The sequence below is a fragment of the Mus caroli genome, unplaced genomic scaffold (genome assembly GCF_978045245.1).
Source record: "Mus caroli unplaced genomic scaffold, Mus_caroli_1 scaffold_2, whole genome shotgun sequence".
In the NCBI taxonomy this organism is placed as follows: Eukaryota; Metazoa; Chordata; class Mammalia; order Rodentia; family Muridae; genus Mus; species Mus caroli.
In genome coordinates, this window is record NW_028227257.1 from 120,181,827 (window position 1) to 120,203,643 (window position 21,817).

The 21,817-nt window shown below is 42.4% G+C and overlaps 1 protein-coding gene across 1 annotated transcript in view; it reads left to right on the plus strand.

Annotated features, from left to right (window-relative positions):
- The window catches only part of Pla2r1 (phospholipase A2 receptor 1), a 144,433-nt gene that overhangs the window by 121,656 nt on the left and 960 nt on the right, over window positions 1-21,817 (plus strand). The window contains exons 20-29 of the mRNA XM_021186203.3: window positions 508-644; window positions 8,471-8,588; window positions 9,233-9,363; window positions 9,809-9,956; window positions 13,631-13,869; window positions 14,596-14,764; window positions 16,668-16,808; window positions 17,815-17,931; window positions 19,268-19,444; window positions 21,712-21,744. Coding sequence (XP_021041862.1) covers window positions 508-644; window positions 8,471-8,588; window positions 9,233-9,363; window positions 9,809-9,956; window positions 13,631-13,869; window positions 14,596-14,764; window positions 16,668-16,808; window positions 17,815-17,931; window positions 19,268-19,444; window positions 21,712-21,744 — 1,410 coding nt within the window. The remainder of the gene's footprint in view (window positions 1-507; window positions 645-8,470; window positions 8,589-9,232; window positions 9,364-9,808; window positions 9,957-13,630; window positions 13,870-14,595; window positions 14,765-16,667; window positions 16,809-17,814; window positions 17,932-19,267; window positions 19,445-21,711; window positions 21,745-21,817) is intronic.

Below are 21,817 nucleotides of genomic sequence, written 5' to 3' on the forward strand. Positions count from 1 at the left end.
TCTTTTATCCGAGTAAGATAAGAAGTGTATTGGAGTTTACAGGTTGGGGATGCTAAGCCGGACTTGCCAGTTTTAGAATTTAGATTGGGTATATCCAACCTGCATTTTCTGAAGACATTTTATAAAGTTTTGAAATGTTTTACAATCTTTACAAAGGACAATCTTAGAATCGTTCCCCCTGTATACTGAAGCTGGATACTTAAAAACTATGAAATCTTATTTCGTGCCGCAAGTCAATTATCCGTAGGACTTTAAATTAATGCTGTTTCAGTTTTAGCATTTGTTTACTTTAGTCAAAAGTTCTTATAGTCTTACATTGTAATTGCTCAGGTCTCACCTTGCCCAGGTCGGTGTCACTAGAAATCTCTGTAGTTAGTAGTTTGGTTCAGTTTCTAGACTTCAAAAAAGAAAAAATGAAAAATCAGAGCATCCATGAAAAGCAACCCATAAGAATTTGGGTGGAGTCGTCCTTGTTCCTGAGACTTTCTGACCTGTCTCCTCCTGCAGGGCTCTGGGGGACTGAGAACTGCTCTGTTCCTTTGCCCAGCATCTGTAAGCGAGTGAAGATATGGGTCATCGAGAAGGAGAAGCCACCAACACAGCCTGGGACGTGCCCCAAGGGGTGGCTGTATTTTAACTATAAGGTAAATTTCTTCTTGTGAAGTCATCTTTGTCTCTCTTTATTGAACTTCAATTGAAAAGTTATTAAAAGTCAGGGTAGGGTTTTTTGGGTTTTGGTTTGGGGTTTGGGGTTTTGTTTTGTTTTGTTTTTTTAAGCACCAGTTTTCTGAGGGACTTGAGATGTCACTATCACATCCTAATGGTTTTAGAAGCTTTTCCTTTAGGCAAATAAAAGGTTTTGTGTAAGGCGGCCATGCCTCCATACCTCATCTGTAGAGGCAGTTTTAGTGACCATCTTTCGAGTTACAGGATATGATGTGTGTGCGTGTCTGCAGTGCATGGGTGTGTACACATGTGTGTCTGCGTGCCAGCTTATCTAGATCCTGCCTACAAATAAACTATACATGTACAGGCCCAGGCTCTATCCCCTCATCTTCGCCTCCTCCTACCTGCAAACTGATGAGCTCATGATGTCATTTGGTCAGGGTCATCTTGAGCCTCATAAAACTGACACTTGGTGCAGAATTCAATTTAAGAGAAAAGGCTTGCCAGCAGGGACACTGCCATCCAGGTTTATGATTTCCGATGCTGCCTTCAATTAAGGCGGAGGTTTTTTTCCTCCACTCCTTCTGTTTTGTAATAAAATAACTTTATAGGCCTTGGCTGGGAGTGATTAAAGTAAAACCCAAACTGGGATTGTTTAACTCTTAGAGGATTAAGAAATGAGATGGTGTCATAATTGCGTACACTAACATGAAATTGCTCTTTGATTGTGGACCGCCAGTTTCAAGTCTAAGTGTTTGGTCACACCGGCTGGCGTTTTCTTCAGCATCTTAATGTCACTATTAACTGAGGCAGTGGAGTCACCTGAATTCGGTACATATATAGGTAGTGATGTATGGCTAACTGGATTTTGGTGAAATACACGCACCATAGGATTTTTTGCCTTAATCGTTTTCAGTGTGTGGTTTGTAGGTGCTCAGTATCATTGTGCTGTACAGTGCACCTCTGGGTCCTTTTTTCTTCTTGCAGAACCAAAACTCTGCTTTCATTAAATAATAACAACACCCTATTCTTCTTTCCCCATCACACTGACTCTTGAAGAAATGGCTCCACTGTTTTATTTCATGCCTCTCTGAGACAGGCTGTATGTGCCTCCTGTACATGAAACCATGAAGTATATCTATTCTTTGATGACTGGCTCACTTCATTTAGTATGATGTCATTAAGTTTTGACAATGTCATAACATGTAACAGGATTTTTTTTCCCTTTTTAAGGCTGGGTAATATTCTATAGCATATGTGTTGCCAAAATTCTTTCCCAGGGGGTAATATAAACTATATCTACCCCTATTCCTAAGGTTCCCAAAGACACACACACACAAACACACACACACACACACACACACACACACACACACCAGCTTCATTTCCCTGTTTGAAAGTTGTATTATTCTACAAAAGTCACCGAAGAACCACTTGGTTTCCTTACAGAGTGTAGGTGAAGGGTTGCTTATGGGAAAGTCTTTACCTAGCAGAGACAATGACATAGCCACATGGTTCGGACCATCTTCTTCCCCTAGTCTTTCTCTGCCTATATACCCTAGCCTCTCCCCCAGGCCACATGCAGTTAGGGCAGAGCTGTATACAATAGGTGTCTGAAGCAGCTGGATGAACTCACAGCTGGATGAGAGTCTCCTGACTCCTCTCCTCCCAATGAGAATAAACATTCAACAGACCCAGCTGGGATAATCTTTTGCAAGGGGCACAGCTGCACTGAAGATGGCAGCTGTCTCATTCAGAAGACAGTCCTATACAATACATGACCCCCTTGCCCACCCATCTATCTGTCTATCACGAAGACCTAGTGTTGTTCTCACTTGGGTGATTTTACTAGGCAGTTTCGTAAACATTTCTCATTTAACTCAAATTTCAAGATATACATAATTATTATTCCAATTTTTACATAGAAGTTGGAGGCAGAAGCCATATAAAACAGCAGCTACAGTAGCACACATGTATCTAATCCCAGCAGACGCTTCTACCTGGGAGGTTAAGGCAGGGATCACCAGAAGCTCATGGGCCAGTTAGTTTGTTTACATGGCAGAGAACAAGAGAGACCCTGTCTCAAACAGGATGAAAAGCAAGGAGTGAAACCCAAGGTGGTCCTCTGATAAGACATGTACATGGCTCTTCTACAAGAACACACAGGAACACACCCACACACATACCATTTCCCTGTTTTAAAAGTTGTATTAGATTTATTTTTCAAAGAATTGTTATTATTAAAATATCAACACAACCTAAAGCAATCTACAGAGCCAATCCAATCTTCATCAAGATTCTGCTGGTATTTTCCACAGAAATAAAAAAAGAAGAAGAAGAATGCTACGATATGCATCAGTGCACACATTTCCACATCCCAGTTTTCGTTCCCTTTGGAGATAAACCTAGAAGCACAATTGCTAAGTTATAGGATGCTCTTGTTTAGCTAGTTGAGAAACTGACAAATGGGTTTTCCGAGCACATAAACAACTTATAATTGCATATATAAGAGGAGATTTCATTCATATACTTTTGGAGAGGGAAATGTTTAATTAAATCTTTGTCCATGTTTTAATTAAGTCATTTGGTTTTTCTAATGTTGAATTATAGAAATTCTTTCTAGTGTTATGTGTAATGAATTCCTATCAGGTAAATGATCTTTACCTCTAATAATTATAATTATATTCTCCCTTATAATTATAATGCCCTCTGATGCATGCATCTCTATAATTTTGATAAAACCCAATGTATCGACTTTTTCTTCTCTTGCTTGTGCTTTTGGTCTGACACCCAAGAACGCAGCCTCAAGTCACGTGTCTCGAATACTTTCCCCCACATCATCTTCTACATGATTTTGGCTCAGATTTGGATTCGGATTGACTTTTATTTCATTCACATGGCTGTTAGTTTCCTAAGGCTGTTAGAACAAGTACATCCTAGAATTGGTTGTTATAGACAGATACAAACAACTGCCTCTCTCATCTCAAATGTTTACTTTAAAACAGAATCAAAAGGCAAGCATTTGTATCTTGAACTTATATCAGGGAGTTGGAAAGAGTAGACAGACAAACAGAGACTAAGGTGCCCTAATCCTTTATGAGGACACACCTCAATTTCTAAAGCTTTTCCTTAGATTTCACCTCTAAAATGTCCATCTTACCTCCCAGTGTGGGCACCTGTAGAGAATGTCTTTAGGTGAGGGTCTTTTTAAGGACTGAGTAACTTTAATCAAGTTCCATTTATAAGTGAGACAGGTTAAGAAACCATAGGGGCTGCAGAGATGGCTCGGCTGTAAGGAGTTTGTGCTACCCTGCAGACGACCCAAGTTCGGTTCCCAGCACCAACATGGGGCAGTTCACAGCTACATTCAACTCTAGCTCCAGGGGTCTGACACCCTCTTTTGGCCTCCTCAGGCACTTGAACTAACCTAGACATATTCTTTAAAAAATAAATCTTTAAAAAGGATGAATCACAATAAGCAATAATAAAATAAAATGCTGTCCTATAACAAAATGAAGAGGGTGCCTCCTCCCTGTTCCTCCCTCTCTCTCTCTCTCTCTCTCTCTCTCTCTCTCTCTCTCTCTCTCTCTCTCTCTCTCTCTCTCTCTCTCTCTCTCCCACGCACAGACCAGAGCGTTGTTGTCACTGCTCTGCACTTTCTCCTCTGTGGGTATTTGAAACTGATAAAGTGGAAACTATGGCTAAAGGGACCAGTATTCATGGGCTAACCAGATACTCGAGAAGCTGGTGAGGAAAGGACTGTTGCTGAGAGAAGCAGCAAGCACCATTGGGCCATTTCCCCCCTTAACTCTTAAAGCTATAGAAAAGAAAGTGGGGGATACATTCTGAACCAATCTCAATGCATTATGGGCCATTAAATCTTCTCACTGGTTGGTGAACTCTTTCAAGGGCTAATTTTTATTACTTTAAAAAACTCGGCTGACAAGTCAATCACCTTCTAAGAATTTTATAAAAACGAGGTATCTGCAAGCTAGGCGTCCCTTTCCCATGTCTCATAAATCTTCCCCAAGTTTGATGATACAGCTTAATGAGGTATGCGAAGCCTGATGCTGTGTCACCCTAGGAAGGGTTAGTCAACAGAGCCAAGACGGAGCTCCTCTTTATCATTTTTCTTTCTCTTTTTCTCATCTCCTCTCCTACTTCTGTATAGGGTGTGTGTGTGTGTGTGTGTGTGTGTGTGTGTGTGTGTGTGTGTGTGTGCGTGCTTTGCACATTTTATTCCAGACCTTGGTTCAGTGCCAGTGTATCTATCCTTCAGCAGCATCTAAGGCAGAGATGGGTGAGAGAGTAAGGCTGTTTCAGCTATAGGTAATTATTCCATTCAACAACAGAAGGAAAACTGAGAAAAGACCAAATTAGAAGGAAATATTATAGATTCTCTTGTCAAATGTTGACTAGAGATTATTTTGAAACAAAGTTTTATTATTCCTAGCACATGTGGAATATTATAAGGCCTCCTTAATTCACAGTTATGATCAGAGATGCATAAAACTTGATCACATTTTGCAAATTTGTCAGAAGATAAACAAGTTAAAACCGAAGTTGCCGTCCTTCCTCCAGCTGTTCAGCCTCAGTTATTAACAAGACTGTTTCAAAGTGTGTTAGTAAATATGGTCTATTTTAGAAAAACACGCCTGTGGTAACAGGAGGCCATACTTCCACTGTCAAACTAATAAATGCTGGCTTCGAGGAACACGGAAGGCAGTGAGGAGAGAGAGTCTTCCCGCAAAGGGTGGAGAACCTGAGCCTGCAAGAGTCACTGGTATTTATGAATGGTTCATTAGTGACTATCTGAACACAAGGTGAACTCACATTAAATGATAAGACTTCCCAATAATTAGTGTGTGCCATTCTTTGGAATTTGTAATTAGAAGAAAGAAGCAGAATAAAAAAGGAACAGATAAAAGGGTGGTTGTTATAAAAGGAAATGCCTTTACAGCCAATTCCGTTTCTTTGTGAAGCAAACAAGAAAGGGGTGTGCAGCGGGAGCTGGAAGCCCACCCCTCTCTTGATCAGTAACACAGGCTACATCAGTTTCTGGGCTTTAATCCTAAAGGGGGTGGGAGAATAGAAGGCCTGAAGTCCTTAAAAACATACACTCACACACACACACACATCATCATCATCAGGACTGAGTTTTGGTGCTATCTACACCGTGGGCTGGATAGTTCTTTATTATGGAAGAAACGGTAGGAATACGGCTGTTCACAGCAGAAACTGGCAGCATCCTTGCCTCCAACTTTATATGTCCCCTGAAAACTCTTTTCCAAATGAGGACTAACTAAGAATGTCCCCTTAGACATCCCCAAGGGTAAAAACCGTACCCTAAGAGAGCCGCTGCGGTAAATCTAAAATGCCTGAGACCATCATTGTGTCATTGATTGCAGGGAGTTGGCGGCAGGAAGAGAGCTGAGGCAGAAGAAATCCAGCAGGAGATAAGAGAGGGGAGGACCTGCTGCCTGTATCAGTTAAGGAGAGCACTGGGGTTGTCCCCAGAGTGCTGCTCTCCTCAAGGAAAGGAGGTGTGGGATCTCTGTAGAGAGTCTGTACCTACTCATCTGGAGATGCACGCACTGTTCGGTGGGCACATTCATGGGTGTGCTCAGTTTAAGGGCTTGGCTTAAGTAGGAAAGATAATGGGCCCATTTCTGGCCATTCTCTGCTCAAGGTCATAGTGTAGTTTGCAAGGTTAAGATACAGGATGTGGACATTTCTGGGCATGCTCGGTTCAGTGTCACAGAGATGGAAAACACAAGTACCGGTTCATTGTTGTAGTGAGAGAGACAAGATTACTCTATGTGCCCAAAAGAATGGGTTATAGTACCCCTGTAGGCTTAGTAATCTTGACTGATTTTTTTTTTTAAGATTTATTTATTATATGTAAGTACACTGTAGCTGTCTTCAGACACTCCAGAAGAGGGCACCAGATATCGTTGCGGATGGTTGTGAGCCACCATGTGGTTGCTGGGATTTGAACTCTGGACCTTCGGAAGAGCAGTCGGGTGTTCTTACCCACTGAGCCATCTCACCAGCCCCTTGACTGATTTTTTTTTCCTGTTTTTAAATGCACGTGTCATGGGAGTGTATGTACAAGTACTTGCGTGTGTGTAAGTGCACACGAGTATATAGTTGCATGTAATTGTGTCCACAGTTGTGTGGAGGACCAAGGTTGACATTGGTTTTCTTCCTCAAATATTCTCCACTTTATACACTGAGGCAGGATCTGACTAGCTCTCCTGGAGCGAGCCCCACCTCCAGGGATTACAAGTGGAGAGCCCTGGTGTCACCTGGCTTTTAACTTGAGTTCTGGGGACCCAAATTCCAGTCACCAATGTTTTTGTGGCAAGGGCTCTTCCACTGAGCCATCTCAACAGCCCTGTAACTGGGTGGGTTTTTTTTTCTTGTTTCCCCAAAAATGTTTACAGTAGAAAAAGAAATTTTTTAAGGGAAAGATATTTAAATGACACTTTAATAGAACAGTTCTGCTCAAATGTTCCTGTCTCTCTTAGTAGATCAAAGTTGACGATCATTTCACAGTCTGTTCTTTCATCCCATGGATGGTGTTTAGGGATTGTCTCTAGTGATGCCTTTTGGCAGCTAACCATCTCTGCTTTTATGGAGTCATGGTGGTTGGGCAGAGGTGACAGATTAAAAACGAAAGAATAAAGGGAGGAGGACACTATTCCAGAGTAAGACAGGAGAGTTGACGCTCTTGTATTTGAGTTTCTGGGTCAACTGGGGTTACTTTGAAGTTTTCTCCATAGCTCAATCCTGGGATCAGCCCTGCCAATGACTAGGGCTGGCTATGTTCTTTGAGGAGGAAATTGTAAAGAGAACTAGCTAGCACTTTCTGAATGGGATGTAACCTGCATAGGATCTCCCCTGACTTCTATGGATCCTGTCCTGAAGTGTTAGAGCCTCGGTCTTCTTTCTCCCCATGACTTACTCCAGCTGTCCCTAGCATGTCTGCATTTATTGAGCAAGGTGGGCACATCGGGCCAACTGTATCATTCTGATTCCTGTCCTATCTCACTGTGAGGATATCCCTGTGATGATACAGTCACAGGCTGGTAGCATGGCTCAGTGGATAAAAACACTTTCTGCACAAACCTGATAGTCTGAGTTTGATCCCTGGACCCCACATTAGAAGGAAGGAACTGACCCCTTAGAGTGGTCCTCTGACCTTCATGTGTGTGACATGATGAAGTTTTTGTTAAAGTGACCAATCTCACTGTGAGAATTCAGCCTGTATTTCTGTGTTCCATTTAGCATCAGTGGTGAAGTTGGTTCCTCGGTCATCTTTATTTCTCTGTCTTCTTCTCACCCCTTCTCTTGTTTTTCTGTAACTTCCTGTGTGCTTTCTATTAAATGAGCTTCTAGTGAACTTGAATCCTCCAGGTCCTTTCATCTCTGCTTATAGATAGTCTAGCTAAGCTACTCCTTCCTTCCAAGTTCCCTACTATAAAGCTTGCAGGCAGACTGACTCCTTCTTAGGAAGAACGCCTTTCTCCACTGAGAAGACGACAGTGCTGTGACATTCCACATGACAAACACATCTCTGCTTCTTCTTCAGCTCTGCTTCATGGGAATGAGACAAATCACTCGCCCCAAAGCAGTGTCTGTCCTTGCTTCATTAATGCCTGCAGAGCAGGCAGAAGACAAATGAGTTCTCTGCCTAAGAAAATTATCATTTCCAAGGCTGACCTTCGGTGTCTTTGGGAAATTGTTTGAGTTCTCATAGAACACTGCAGGGATGAACAGTTAGTGTTGTTGTTATTTGTAGTGCTTCCTGGTGACAATTCCCAAGGACCCCCGGGAGCTGAAGACCTGGACAGGTGCTCAGGAATTCTGCGTTGCCAAGGGTGGGACGCTGGTCTCCATCGGAAGTGAATTGGAACAAGGTAGAGTCTGAGGGTTCAGCCAAGCCAAAATGGCAACCGGCATTCAAGTCTTAATCAAAACAGCACCTCAAACTTGCATTTACAAATCAACACTTAAAGCATCATGTTGCTAAGACACAGGAAATCTCAGTTTGAGCATCAGGGTTTCTGCTATGACATCTGTGAGTCAGTAGACTGCCTAGAAACTGCTACCTTTGGAGGTTTGAACTGAAGAGAATAAGGACTTAACACATCCTCTAAAATGGCTAAAATAGTTCCTCTGGAACACCTAGGTTTAAAAAGCATGATAAGCTTTTTAAAGATCATTTTGAGTTCAACCTATACATTTCAGTTTGAAACTTAGGCAATTATACATATCTGTTTAAATATGGTACATTAATTATCCTTTGTTTAAAACAATAGTAAACACTGGAAGTTGTTTTGCTAATGATCTGATGAAATCTCGGGTTATCCAGCTTGTTTAGGTCAATGTAAACTGAAACCAAAATGAAAGACGACTCATTACAGGAACAAAGTACAGAACTCCTATAACTGATGCATAATGACATTTGCTGTCATTTGAATATAATCATTTCTATGAACAGCATTTGCTGACACCTGATGACTTGTGTGGTATTATTAGATAATGTATTTCTCTTTTCCAGCTTTTATTACTATGAATCTTTTTGGCCAGACCACAAATGTGTGGATAGGGTTACAAAGTATTAATCATGAGAAATGGGTAAATGGGAAGCCTCTGGTGTACTCTAACTGGTCTCCATCGGATATAATAAATGTAAGTTTCAAATGTTATTGGGGGCAGGGTTTTCTGGGATTGAACCCAGGGTCTTCTACACTTTAACCATTGTGCTGTGACCTAAGACTCTTAAGTTTTAAATTTTTTTGACATTTTTAACAAGAGATCATACCTGAGACTTAATGACTAAAATTTCTTTCTTCCCACATTTTGAAGCTATATATTTGTATGAGTTGACTGGTCATATGTAAATATTTAATAATGTACTATTATAACAATTTCATGAGTATCACAGCACAATTATACTACACATCATGATGAATATTTATTTTGAAGGCTATGAGGAGACTCTGGGTTGGTTTATTAGATGTAAATAAGAGAATAATGGTGTTTTACTTTTTAAAATTCTGCCCTAAATAAATTTTCAATGTGACAATAATGTTATATGTTACCATGTTTTTGTAACATGTGTTTTTCTTTAAAGATACCAAGTTATAACACCACTGAAGTTCAAAAGCATATTCCTCTCTGTGCCCTCATGTCAAGAAATCCTAATTTCCATTTTACTGGAAAATGGTATTTCGATGACTGTGGGAAAGAAAGCTATGGATTTGTCTGTGAAAAAATGCAAGGTAAGAGATCATCGGGGTTTCATTCCTGTTATTTCCAACCTTTCTTCCACACCTGTTGTCTACCAGCTTTGTTGCTAATAACAAGAGTTTTCTTGTCCCCTGTATTTAAGTCTATTTAACCACAAATCCACCACTTCTTAGGACTGTACCCTTCAACTATGTTCTCAGGACTGCAGAGACCATCTGGCAGATCACCAAGTTTATGCATTAACCCTAGGACCACTAAACAGCTTTCCTCTGTGTTTTAGGACTCTGTACCATTTCCCCACACTCCGATGATGTTAGCATTAACACAAAGAAAAGCACTTTCATTTGACTTATGATTCTGCTCCAAAGGCAACGTGATGATGTCTGTTGAAGAATATTTTATGCCAGACTTCCAAGGAGGCACATTACACAGAAAGAGAATGGCGTGAGCCGTTCTATTCCCTCTCTCCAGTCAAAGCCACCAAAATTCATCATGGGACCCTGTGGCCTTAGCACCCTCCAAAGACCCTACTTCTGAACTTCACAGCCAGATGGTGTTTCTACCCACTTAATACTTCATAGTGAGGATTAAATTCTACCAGATAACACTTTACAGAGTACACTGACACCAGACCTAAACATAGACTACTGTGGCTATTTTTACAATTCCCCCAGAATACTGCAAACAAATAATAGATAGATAGATAGATAGATAGATAGATAGATAGATAGATAGATAGATAGATAGATAGATAAGGAACTATACTTAGCTTATACCTGGGCTATATAGTAAAACCCTGACTAAAAACAAGATCAGCAAAAGTCATAAAAATAAACATTTCACACTCACTCCTTTGTTTTGTTTTGTTTTTTTAAGCTCCTAAAATAGTGTTTGTGGCTAAATAGGATGTATAGTGCGTTTCTAGATCTGGCAGATAAAACTCCCTTGTGGTTTCTGGAGTGTAATGGCAAAGCCATATGTGATAGCTTCACCTCCCTGTAGCAGAATATCTGAAATAATCAACTTATAAAGAGAGAAGGCGTATATTGACAAAGCAATGTTAAGGGTTCTGGCCAGTGATTAAGTGGACCCACTGCTCTGGGGCTGTAGCAAAAGCAGAAGCTTATGGAGGGATGGGGGCAGAACAAAGCCACTCACCTCATGACTGGAAGGCACAAGTATGGGAAGGGAGGAGTCTAAGCTCCCATTATTCTCTTTAGTGTGACCCGACTCACAGTGACGTGAGACCTTCTACTGAGCCTCACCCCTTAAATGTCCCATTAGCTCAGTGGCAACACTCTGGGGAACACACTGGATCTTAGGAGGACCTTTAAGATGCTAACTAAAGTGTCAGACTGTCACAAATATCCAGAGGGATGAATGAGCAGCGTGACTGTCCTAGAGTGACCTTAAATAATAGAAATAGCAAAGAGGCTTCTTGCTCTCACTACCTGCTGTTCTCCCTGTGCCTGGCACCACGCTTTGGGCTTATGCACATTATGCCATAAATCCTTTAGTACCATTCCAGGAACTGGGTCAAAGTCTCCCCGTTGTGTAGATAAGGAACTTTAATCGCAGAAACAGAACTTCAGTTAAATGTAACAATTCTATTTCTGTAATGCTATAACCTCTTCTCTGATTATTTTCATTTGGGGACAAGCAACGTAGACACTCCTTTGGTGACATTGCAGGGCAGACAGGGAGTAGGCCTGCTGCCTGGTCATGCAAGCTCCATTCCACCTCTGTAAATGGTCAAATGACTTATCCTCTATGGGCCTCAATTTCTATAAAATAATGACGTGAGGACTATTTCATATACTCAAATATACCTAAAGTTTAGCACAGTTCCCAGCATGTGTTTAGCAAGTGACAGTTTTTAAAAATTATTCCTGCAAAATATTATTAACCTTGAAATCTTGTTACAATGAACGCCCTACATTTCCCATATAGATATATGCTTATATTGGGCTTAAGCCAAAAATTGCTACGTTCCTGAAAGAATAAAGAAATATGAGTATAAAAAGATACAAAGGCCAGGGGAGGCTGCTTGGTGGGTGAAGGAACTTACCATACAAGCGTGAGGACCCGAGTTTGAATCCCCAGGACCCATGTAAAAGCTAGGTTCATGGTGAAAGCATCTGTGATCCCAGAGTAAGGACAGAGACAGGAGGATCCCTGAAGCTCACAGAGCAGCTAACCTGCCTAACACAGCAGAAAAGCCACACAACAGACCTCGACTCGACTCAAATAAAAGAAAGAACCTATATTCATGATTGTCCTCAGACCTCCACATGCATGCCATGACACACACAGGCTTACATTCACACACAAGTCTCTGTACACACACATACACACAAACACGCACACACATGCACACACATGCATACACACATGCATGAGCACACACACAGGGGCATGGTTGGTGGGTGGGGAGCCAAGACTGGACAGCTGGAAACAACTCAGTTTACATAGATGGTTCTTCTCCAGCATAAGAAGTTACAAAACCACATTGCTGAAAATGTGCTGTGAGCAATTCCTAGCAACAATACACCCCAGTGGAAGGAAACAAAAGTTCTCAGTTACATTAATTGTACTAATTGTCATTTTAACATGGGACTCTGGTGTTGTATGGATTTTGTAGAGCTAACCGTAAAGTGGGGGCATAGGGCAGCAAACAGACTTCCAAGAAAGAACACACTGGTGACAAAGTGCGGTCCATCACAGGTTAATTAATAAGGAGGCTCATGTTACATGTGCGCTCAGAGTTTACATGTGTGCTTTTCAAATCGAGTTAACGGTAACAAAGGCAAAGACAACTTCCCAGTTTGCCATTTTATCATGGAGAACGTGACCAAAACAGGGTACGGGAGTGAGGAACAGCATTTGTCAGTGTTTGATATGCCACAGATGCAGTAAGTGTGGATATCGCTGCAATGAATCCTACACACCCGTCTCTAAGGAAGATCTTATCAATCCTTACAGACCTGAAATGTGAGCTGCAGATGGATGAGTTTTCTCCAGGTCTCTTAGCCAGGTAGAGTTGGGAATGGGCTAAGTCCAGGCCTTCAGCCATTTTCATCTCAGCATGCCCCTTAGTAAACCCAAGCCACTTACTGGTTTTAGTATTCAGCCTAGAGGGACGCAATTCACTATAGATCCCTTAGGGCAGAAAAAGTTTACCTTGTTTTCCTGGTTTAGTTTTTCTGAATTCTGCCTGTTCTATAGCTATAACATAATGCAGGACAGAAAAGAAAGATGCATATATATTAAAGGGAAAGTAATCATATAGACACACACACACATACATAAGGGAGACAGAGTCGGGAGGGAGGGAGGGAGGAAGGGAGAGAGGGGGGAGGGAGAGAGAGAGTACTAACTGGAAAGAGTATGGCTTTGTAAGCCCCAAAGCTCCTAATAATATACCTCCTCCAACAAGCCACACCTCCTAAACCTCAAATAGTTCCACCAACCAGAGACCAAGCATTCAAATGTATAAGCCTCCGGAGGCCACTGTCATTCAACCACACTGTTCCAGTGCTCTAGCATCACACACACTTCCAAGTATAGTGCCATTGACTTGAATTCATCACTTCTGGAAGAAAAAGGCTGGTCAGTGTTGATCCCATGACAAAGATGCACGTTAAATTTGAAATCCTCCTCTCTAGTCCAGATGCTACAAGTGACTTTGCTAATGTTCTTGTTCCAGATACCCTTGAACACCACGTAAACGTGTCTGATGCGTCTGCAATCCCCAGTACGTTAGAATATGGAAACAGAACTTATAAGATAATCCGTGGTAATATGACTTGGTATGCAGCAGGAAAGTCCTGCCGGATGCACAGAGCAGAACTGGCCAGCATTCCAGATGTGTTTCACCAAGCCTTCCTCACGGTTCTCCTCAGCAGGCTGGGACACACCCACTGGATTGGACTTTCCACCACAGACGTAGGTGTTCTCAGTCCCTCCCTTCTGTCTACTTCCTTACTTAAACAACCACTGAAATCAGCATGCAAAAACCACTCCCAGACACAATAGTAACATTGTAACATTTCAATAATTGATTTATGCAAAAAACTACTGGGTTTTGGTTGGTTGCTTGGTTGGTTTTGATATTTTGGTGGTGGTGGTGGTGGTGATGGTGGTGGTGGTGGTGGTGGTGGTGGTGGTTTGAGAATCCCAAGGCTATAAACAAAAGTATAAATCTTTTCCAGATAAACATGCCCTTGCCTGGTTTCAAAGGACCCCAAGGGTCCTTTGAAAATTCTCCAGCATCCCTGAGTACTGACTCATTTATACAACGAAATACATCTCAAACTCAAATACCATATGTGGGTAATTTGTTAGATTTCCAGAATCTCCATTTTTTTAAAAAAAGAAATGATTGCTGCTTTCTGCTCAGAAAGTTTATTATTCATTAATTCACTACCTTTGAAATACAACATGCAGAGTCCTGTTTGTGTGAGTTTGATTTTTTGTTTTGTTTTGTTTTTGCTTCTTAAAAACAAGACTATTACATATTTAAATTGCTGAAAAATAAACAGTGTTCCCTCCACGGCCTCTGGGTCTTTGGGGAAGAAGTGTGGAACTTGGGAGGAGTGGGCACTCAGGTAGAACTGGGTGATCCCAGCTGCAGTCTTGGCAAGGAAGTGATGCTTCAAATCCCCTCTGCAGAATGGTCAGACTTTTGACTGGTCGGATGGCACCAAATCCCCTTTCACCTATTGGAAGGATGAGGAGTCAGCCTTTCTTGGTGATTGTGCTTTTGCTGACACCAACGGACGCTGGCATAGCACAGCCTGCGAGTCATTTCTGCAAGGCGCCATTTGTCACGTACTCACTGGTAGGTACGATTCTCTTCAACTCCAGGAATGTGTCCTATGTTACTATCGAATGCATGATCGTGCTCAGCAATGATTACGAACATGTGTAATAAAAGGTCTCAGCTCTCAGGAAGCCTGTAGTCTCTCTGGTCTATCATATAAAGACAAATACCTGTCATGCCAGGTGTGTCTAGAAGATGAGGGGTTATCAAGAAAAGAATGCATTGTGTGTTCTCAGGATACTGCCCTCCCCACCACAGTGTGCAGTGTAGTCAATAATTTCTTGATGTTGTGTTTTAAGAAGCGTCCTATTTATTTGGGGGAAGACAGAAGGCTTCCTGAAGGACATGACAGTGTGCGCAGACGGAACTTGCAGAGTGGATAGGAGAGATGGGCAACAACAACACAGAGAAGCATTTGGAGGAGAGAAGCTTCGATAAAGGAAGGCAGAGAGGAGTACAGGAGGGGGAGCCACACGCAAAGCTGGTGTTGAGTTTGCCAACATATCAGGTTAGGGTAAAAAGGACGATGAGACCTTATATAAGAAAGGCGGGCCACTCTCCTGTCTCTCTCCACACCTGCCACACATTCACCTTCCCATCTCCTCTTCCATCCACTTATCTCTCTTCCTTTACCTTCTATACCTTTTTGTTCCCCCTTTTAAGTGTGCTTCAAGCATCCATGCTTGGCCCTTCTTTCTTGTTTAACTTCTTTGTGTCTGAAGGGTTTATCATGGGTGTTCTGTATTTTAAGGCTAATGCCTGCTTACTGGTGAGTACATACCATGCTTGCCCTTTTGAGTCTGGATTACCTAACTCAGGATGATATTTTCCAGTTCCATCCATTTGTCTATGAAATTCATGGTATCCTTGTTTTTAGTAACTGAATAGCATTCTATTGTATAAATGAACCACATTGTCTGTGTCCGTTCTTTGGTTGAGGGGCATCTGGGTTGCTTCCAGTTTCTTCCTATTATGAATAAAGCTGCTTTGAACAGAAAAGAAAAAAGAAAAAAAAAGAAAAAAAAGAAAGGTGGGCCACAGCTTTATAGAGAATCTGAACTGTGAGGGTTTACATTTAAGAAAAGGCTGGTAGATTCTTGAGCAATGAGTAGGGTGGTGGTAAGCTGACACCGTTTGGACATTGACTATAAGCCCTACACCACACTTTGCACAATATCCTATTTACATGAAGTTCAGCTGACACAATCCCTTTACTGACAATGAAACTTAATTGAGATCACTCAACACATTCCCAAGGATCCGGCTAGCGACAGTGCCCTGACCAGGGGCTCTGTCCTCACCTTCTGACGTGTTTACTCTGTTTCCCCCACTCTCTTCTTTGTTGCGCTACTATGCTCTGAGACCCTCTGGTCTCCTTTTAAATCGCCCACTTCATAAGGTTGCATTATTTACTTATATTGTGGATACTATTACCTACAGCACACATACTTTGTGTAATTGTAGAGGAAAACAATTCAGGATTAGATATGAGCGATACCTATAGGCAGGTAAGTACACACAAGTAGGGGCTTTAGACATCTGTGACACTTAGCCCTGCACAGGACACGTGTGATACCGTTAGACATCCTTTTCTCAGCATCGTTCAGCTACTGTTTCCTCTCTGCAGTGCATCTTACTGATGTCCCAACTTTAGAATGGCAGTAGACAGCCACCCTCACCAGGCTGCACTCAAACCGACAAAACACTTTTATCCACCCTTCATGTTCAGGGAAAGAGTTTTCTAACAGAAATGCAAGAACTAGGGTTAGCCCTAGTCTGTAACCATCAGCATCAAATCCAGCCTTTGGGGGTCTTCTGATGAAAACCTTCATGTGCACATTTTATGGAATGGAAAATAAGGGTTATCTCGGTCTACGAGCCCAGACACCAGCCTAAAACCATACCCGGTTTTTCTTCATAGAAACAAAGGCATTTGAGCACCCAGTGCTGTGCTCAGAAACATCAGTTCCCTGGATAAAATTTAAAGGTAACTGCTACAGTTTTTCTACGGTCCTGGACAGCAGGAGTTTTGAAGATGCTCAAGAATTTTGCAAACGTGAAGGTAATTCTTCTGTGGTGCTAAAATGCTTTCATGTCCTCTTGGCAGCTCAGTAAACAGTGTGCTTTCTCCCAGGCTGATTATCCAGTGACTTTAGGGGCCACGAGGACAACTGAAAAAATAATAAAAAATAAATATAAAAAAACACTATTGAATTTGCTTATTAGAGGGACAACTATGATAGGCAGTTCAAGTCCCAGTGCAGACTTTGAAAACCCAAGAGTGTGCCTTGGTGTACAGCTTTCCCACAAAATTCTTCCTTCTGAAGCCATGGGCATTGTGAAATTTCAGTGTTCTCTAAACTGGCTCATCAGTATTTTAACTTTTAAATGAAAGCTTGTACACTTTTATACTTAAATCATACATCACATTGTAGGTGGGTGTGGTGACGTGGGGCCTTTAATCCTAGTCCTCAGGAGGCAGAGAAAGATCGGTATGTGCTTAAGGCAAGGTCTACATAGTGAGTCCCAAGCCAGCCAGGGGCACATAGTGGGACTTTGATTTTATTTGTTTTGTTTATTTTAATCACCTTGAATTTGTGTGTGTGTGTGTGTGTGTGTGTGTGTGTGTGTGTGTGTGTCCGTGTCTGTGTGATGATATCAGGTGTCTTTCTCAACCACTCTCCATTCTGTATATTTAAGACCGAGTCTCTCACTGAACCTGGCCAGTGAGCCCTACTGGACCCCTCTGTCTCTGCCTCTCCACCCCCTGCTCTTTACCTCAGTCCTGAGGAGGAGGCAGCCTTAGGTCCTTGGGTTTCTGCAGCAGGCACTTTAGTGGCTCATCATCCACTCAATCACTTTTTAACAATAAAAACCAGGAACTGGGGCTCCAGATCATTGTTAGAGCTCCTGCCTAGCATGGCAAGGCCCTGGAGTTCTAGCCCCCAGTAGTAGGAAGGGAAGCTGTGTGTTGAGTAACCGAACGATTGTTTTTCAAAGCCAGGGCTTCAGGAATCAGGGCCCAGAAACATTTCCCCTTGCTTATTGGCTGCTTGTCCCTTTTACAGGATCTAATCTGTTGGCAATCAGGGATGCGGCTGAAAATTCATTTCTCCTGGAAGAGCTTCTTGCGTTTGGGTCTTCTGTGCAGATGGTTTGGTTGAATGCTCAGTTTGATAATAACAGTAAGTGCCATGGGTGCAGAGGAGGCGCAAGTAAACAGGCAGTCCTGAAGGCCTCTGGGAGCCCCAGGATGCCTCTTGAACACAATTGCTGTGAAAATATAGTGTGAACCCTAGAGCCACACCTCCCAAACAAAACAAATGGACAAGTTAACCTTCACTGGGACACTGAAGCTGCTAGCTCCAGCTCTGTCCCCGGGCTTAGTCATACAAAGGCAAGCCACGTTGACCTGAAAACACCCCACTTTCTCAAGCGTTTGCTATAAACCACAACAGAATGGGGGAGCTGTTTGAGTGAACAGCTGTGCTCTTTGAATCCTTATAGACACCAGTGTGTGTAATCGGAGGCACACTATTCTTTAAGTAACTGATTGTCTTAGTCAGGGTTTCTATTCCTGCACAAACATCATGACCAAGAAGCAAGTTGAAAAGGAAAGAGTTTATTCAGCTTACACTTCCATACTGCTGTTCATCACCAAGGAAGTCAGGACTGGAACTTAAGCAGGTCAGGAAGCAGGAGCTGATACAGAGGCCATGGAGGAATGTTCTTTACTGGCTTGCTTCCCCTGGCTTGCCCAGCCTGCTCTCTTATAGAACCCAAGACTACCAGCCCAGAGCTGGTCCCACCCACAAGGGGCCTTTCCCCCTTGATCACTAATTGACAAAATGCCTTACAGTTGGATCTCACGGAGGCATTTCCTCAACTGAAGCTCCTTTCTCTGTGATAACTCCAGCTGTGTCAAGTTGACACAGAACTAGCCAGTACACTGATGTTATTGAAAAGTACTTGTAAAGGAAAGTATTTTAGTTGGCATAGAGTGTGTCCCAGTGGTGCAGGAGGGTGGGTATGGAGACCCCCCTCACAAGGGGTATTTTAATCCTGGACATTGTTTGAATTTCTAGCCAATGGCGATAACCAAAGGCAAGCCAACTTGTAGTTAACTTTGATGTTAGTTGTAAATTCTTTTCAGACAGTGCAACACACCACACACACACACACACACTTACACATACACACATACCACACACACACCATATTAACCATGTATGGGCTGAATTTTCCCACTGAACCACTTCCCGTATAAGAATGGCTTTGGGAAATGAACCGTCTTGTTATGGTGTTGATGTTAGAATTTCAAGGGATTTTCTATACATTAATTTTATTTACTATGTGACTGCCTGGCTGGATACATAACTTTTCTGATGTTTTGTTCATGAATATACTCATGGAATTAAATGCGCCTCCTTAAATTTAGAGGCTGCTATAAGGACTGATCCCAGTCTTAGATCGTTAATCGTGCACTTCATTCATAACAAGCCAGCATGTTTTTTCCCACAGACAAAACCTTAAGGTGGTTTGACGGAACACCCACAGAACAGTCAAACTGGGGCCTTCGGAAGCCAGACATGGACCACCTCAAGCCCCATCCATGTGTTGTCCTCAGGATCCCAGAAGGAATATGGCACTTTACCCCATGCGAGGACAAAAAGGGGTTCATATGTAAAATGGAAGCAGGTGTGTGAAAGGAGAAAGAATTTCCTCATATTGACCCTTCCCTGGTTAGTGCCGACCCGCCATATCAGAGTTTTTCAGATAGATTCTGGCACCGTCATCTTGCTCCACATCACACACGTCAGAACATTTCAGCTCCTCTAAGATGAAGGGGGGGGGGGGGAATCATTAATCATATAGATGAAATAAGACATGCAGTTTACACCAAAAAGAGCTGTGCCGTGCTAGGAGAAACTGTAGGGTCATCTTTGGTCGTAGGAAATATCCTCTGTTTATTTGGTGTATTTGTTACAGAGAAGTAGGTATAATTCTGCCTTGTGAGTAGATTTTGCCAAGAAAAGTCATATTTGAGTCCATGGTGAGCAATACGGTTTACAGCAATAGAAATTGGTTTTAGAAAGTGAAACCAGAAAATTCCAGCCTTTTGCAAACAGCAGCGGAGGCTCCTCAGCTAGCGTACCATGAGGACCATTCGTGTTTATAATAATCAGACCATTCCTAGAGTCTCGTTTTGGAAGAAGGAAGGTTAGAGTGCCTCTGGGCTCCTGGGTAAGGCTTCAGAGAAACGAGACACTGGGTTCTGAAGGAGGAGGAGGAGTGTAGAGAGCTGGAACAGAGAAGGACAGATATGTTAGACCAAAGGCCCAGCATTGCTAAAAAGCAGCCACGGAGAATGCACTAGACTGGAGTGTATGGTCTAGCACCATACACATGGTGCTGACCAATGAGGCTGGATCCAGTGCTTAGCTAGGGAGCTGAGATTCCGGGTGGAGCAAAGGATGCCCTGGGTGTAGGGTAGACACCCACAGTGAAATACACTCACTAGATGCAAAGGACAGTGTCCGTGATTTGAGTGACTTGACTGAAAACACAGGGAGAAGTAGGAAAACTGACAAGACACCGGCAAAGAAAGAGAAAGGGCTGCCAACTGGAGCACAGGATGCTTGAAACCCCAAAATGCAGCAACATTATAGCAGACAAAAGGCTAACAGCATGCCCATGTTTTCCCTGGCATATAAGCATCAAGAGCAAATCAGAAACACCACCCTATAGTGTCCAGTTTTAAAGTATGGCAACTTTTCAAGGCCCTAGATCAGTTCAAACATACTCATCCTATCGGTGAAAAAAGTGCCTGTCCAAACAGGCTGCATAGAAGACCAGATTTCTTTCCTGTTGCTTGTTTTTAATGTAGCTTCCTGGAGTAGCTCTTACTCCTTTGTTCAGCCTAGCAAGGAACTCGCTACAAAGTCCAGACTGCCCTCAGACTCCCAGAAACCCTCCTTCTCTAGCCTTGCAAGCACCTCTCCAGCACTCTCTCGTGCTTTCTCCCTCCCTCCCTCCCTCCCTCCCTCCCTCCCTCCTTCCCTCCCTCTCTTCTGTTCCTAGACCTGAAATTGCAGAGGTTAACTGTTAACCCTTGAGATAATCTTCTTAAATGAAAAATGTTCTTACAGTAAAATGCCCTAAAACAGAAACTGTGTCACTTCGGAATGGAGAGTCCATGGATTCCTTTCCAGACTCTTGGGAATCACAGATGAGAAATGTGCTGACTGTAAAGATGTTACATACAGACAAGCAGGGCTTTTATTGCTGGGCAAACTCTCCATCTAATCCCAACAAAATGATGACTTCCTGCTAGTAAGGACCATGTCTTGCATATATTTCTGCTATGATAGTTCTGAGACTATATGGAAATCTTTTTGGCTTTAGTAAATTAAAAGGAAGGAAGGAAGGAAGAGAAAAAAACACTTGTGTTATGAACACCAATACTTATCAATATAAATGGCTCATGGGCTAGCAATATGTCTCAGCTGGTAAAAGCACTTGCTGCCAAGCCTGGATCCAAACACTGGAACCCACATTGTAGAAGGAGAGAACCCACAACTTGTCATGTGACCTATACACACAAACCATGGTGCATGCACCATGGCATAGGACTGACACCTCTCTCTGTCTCTCTATGTCTCTCTCTCTCTCTCTCTCTCTCTCTCTCTCTCTCTCTCTCTCTGTGTGTGTGTTTCTCTCTCTGTGTCTCTCTGTGTCTCTCTCTCTCTCTCTCACACACACACACACACATGAGAGAGAGAGAGAGAGAGAGAGAGAGAGAGAGAGAGAGGAGAATACATGAATGAATGACTATCAGAGCTCTAATAAAACATCATTCATATACTAGACATGGTATATGAGCTATAGTCTGATTCCTGCTTTGCTTGAATAATGACGTAACTTTGATGAATTTAAAGAAATATTTGTCTATTATTTGATTTTAGGCATCCCAGCTGTAACAGCACATCCAGAGAAAGGTAGGTTTGGAAGGGAAAGAATATTTAGATATTTCTTAGAATCAATATGATAGAAGGCAAGCATGTGAAAGTA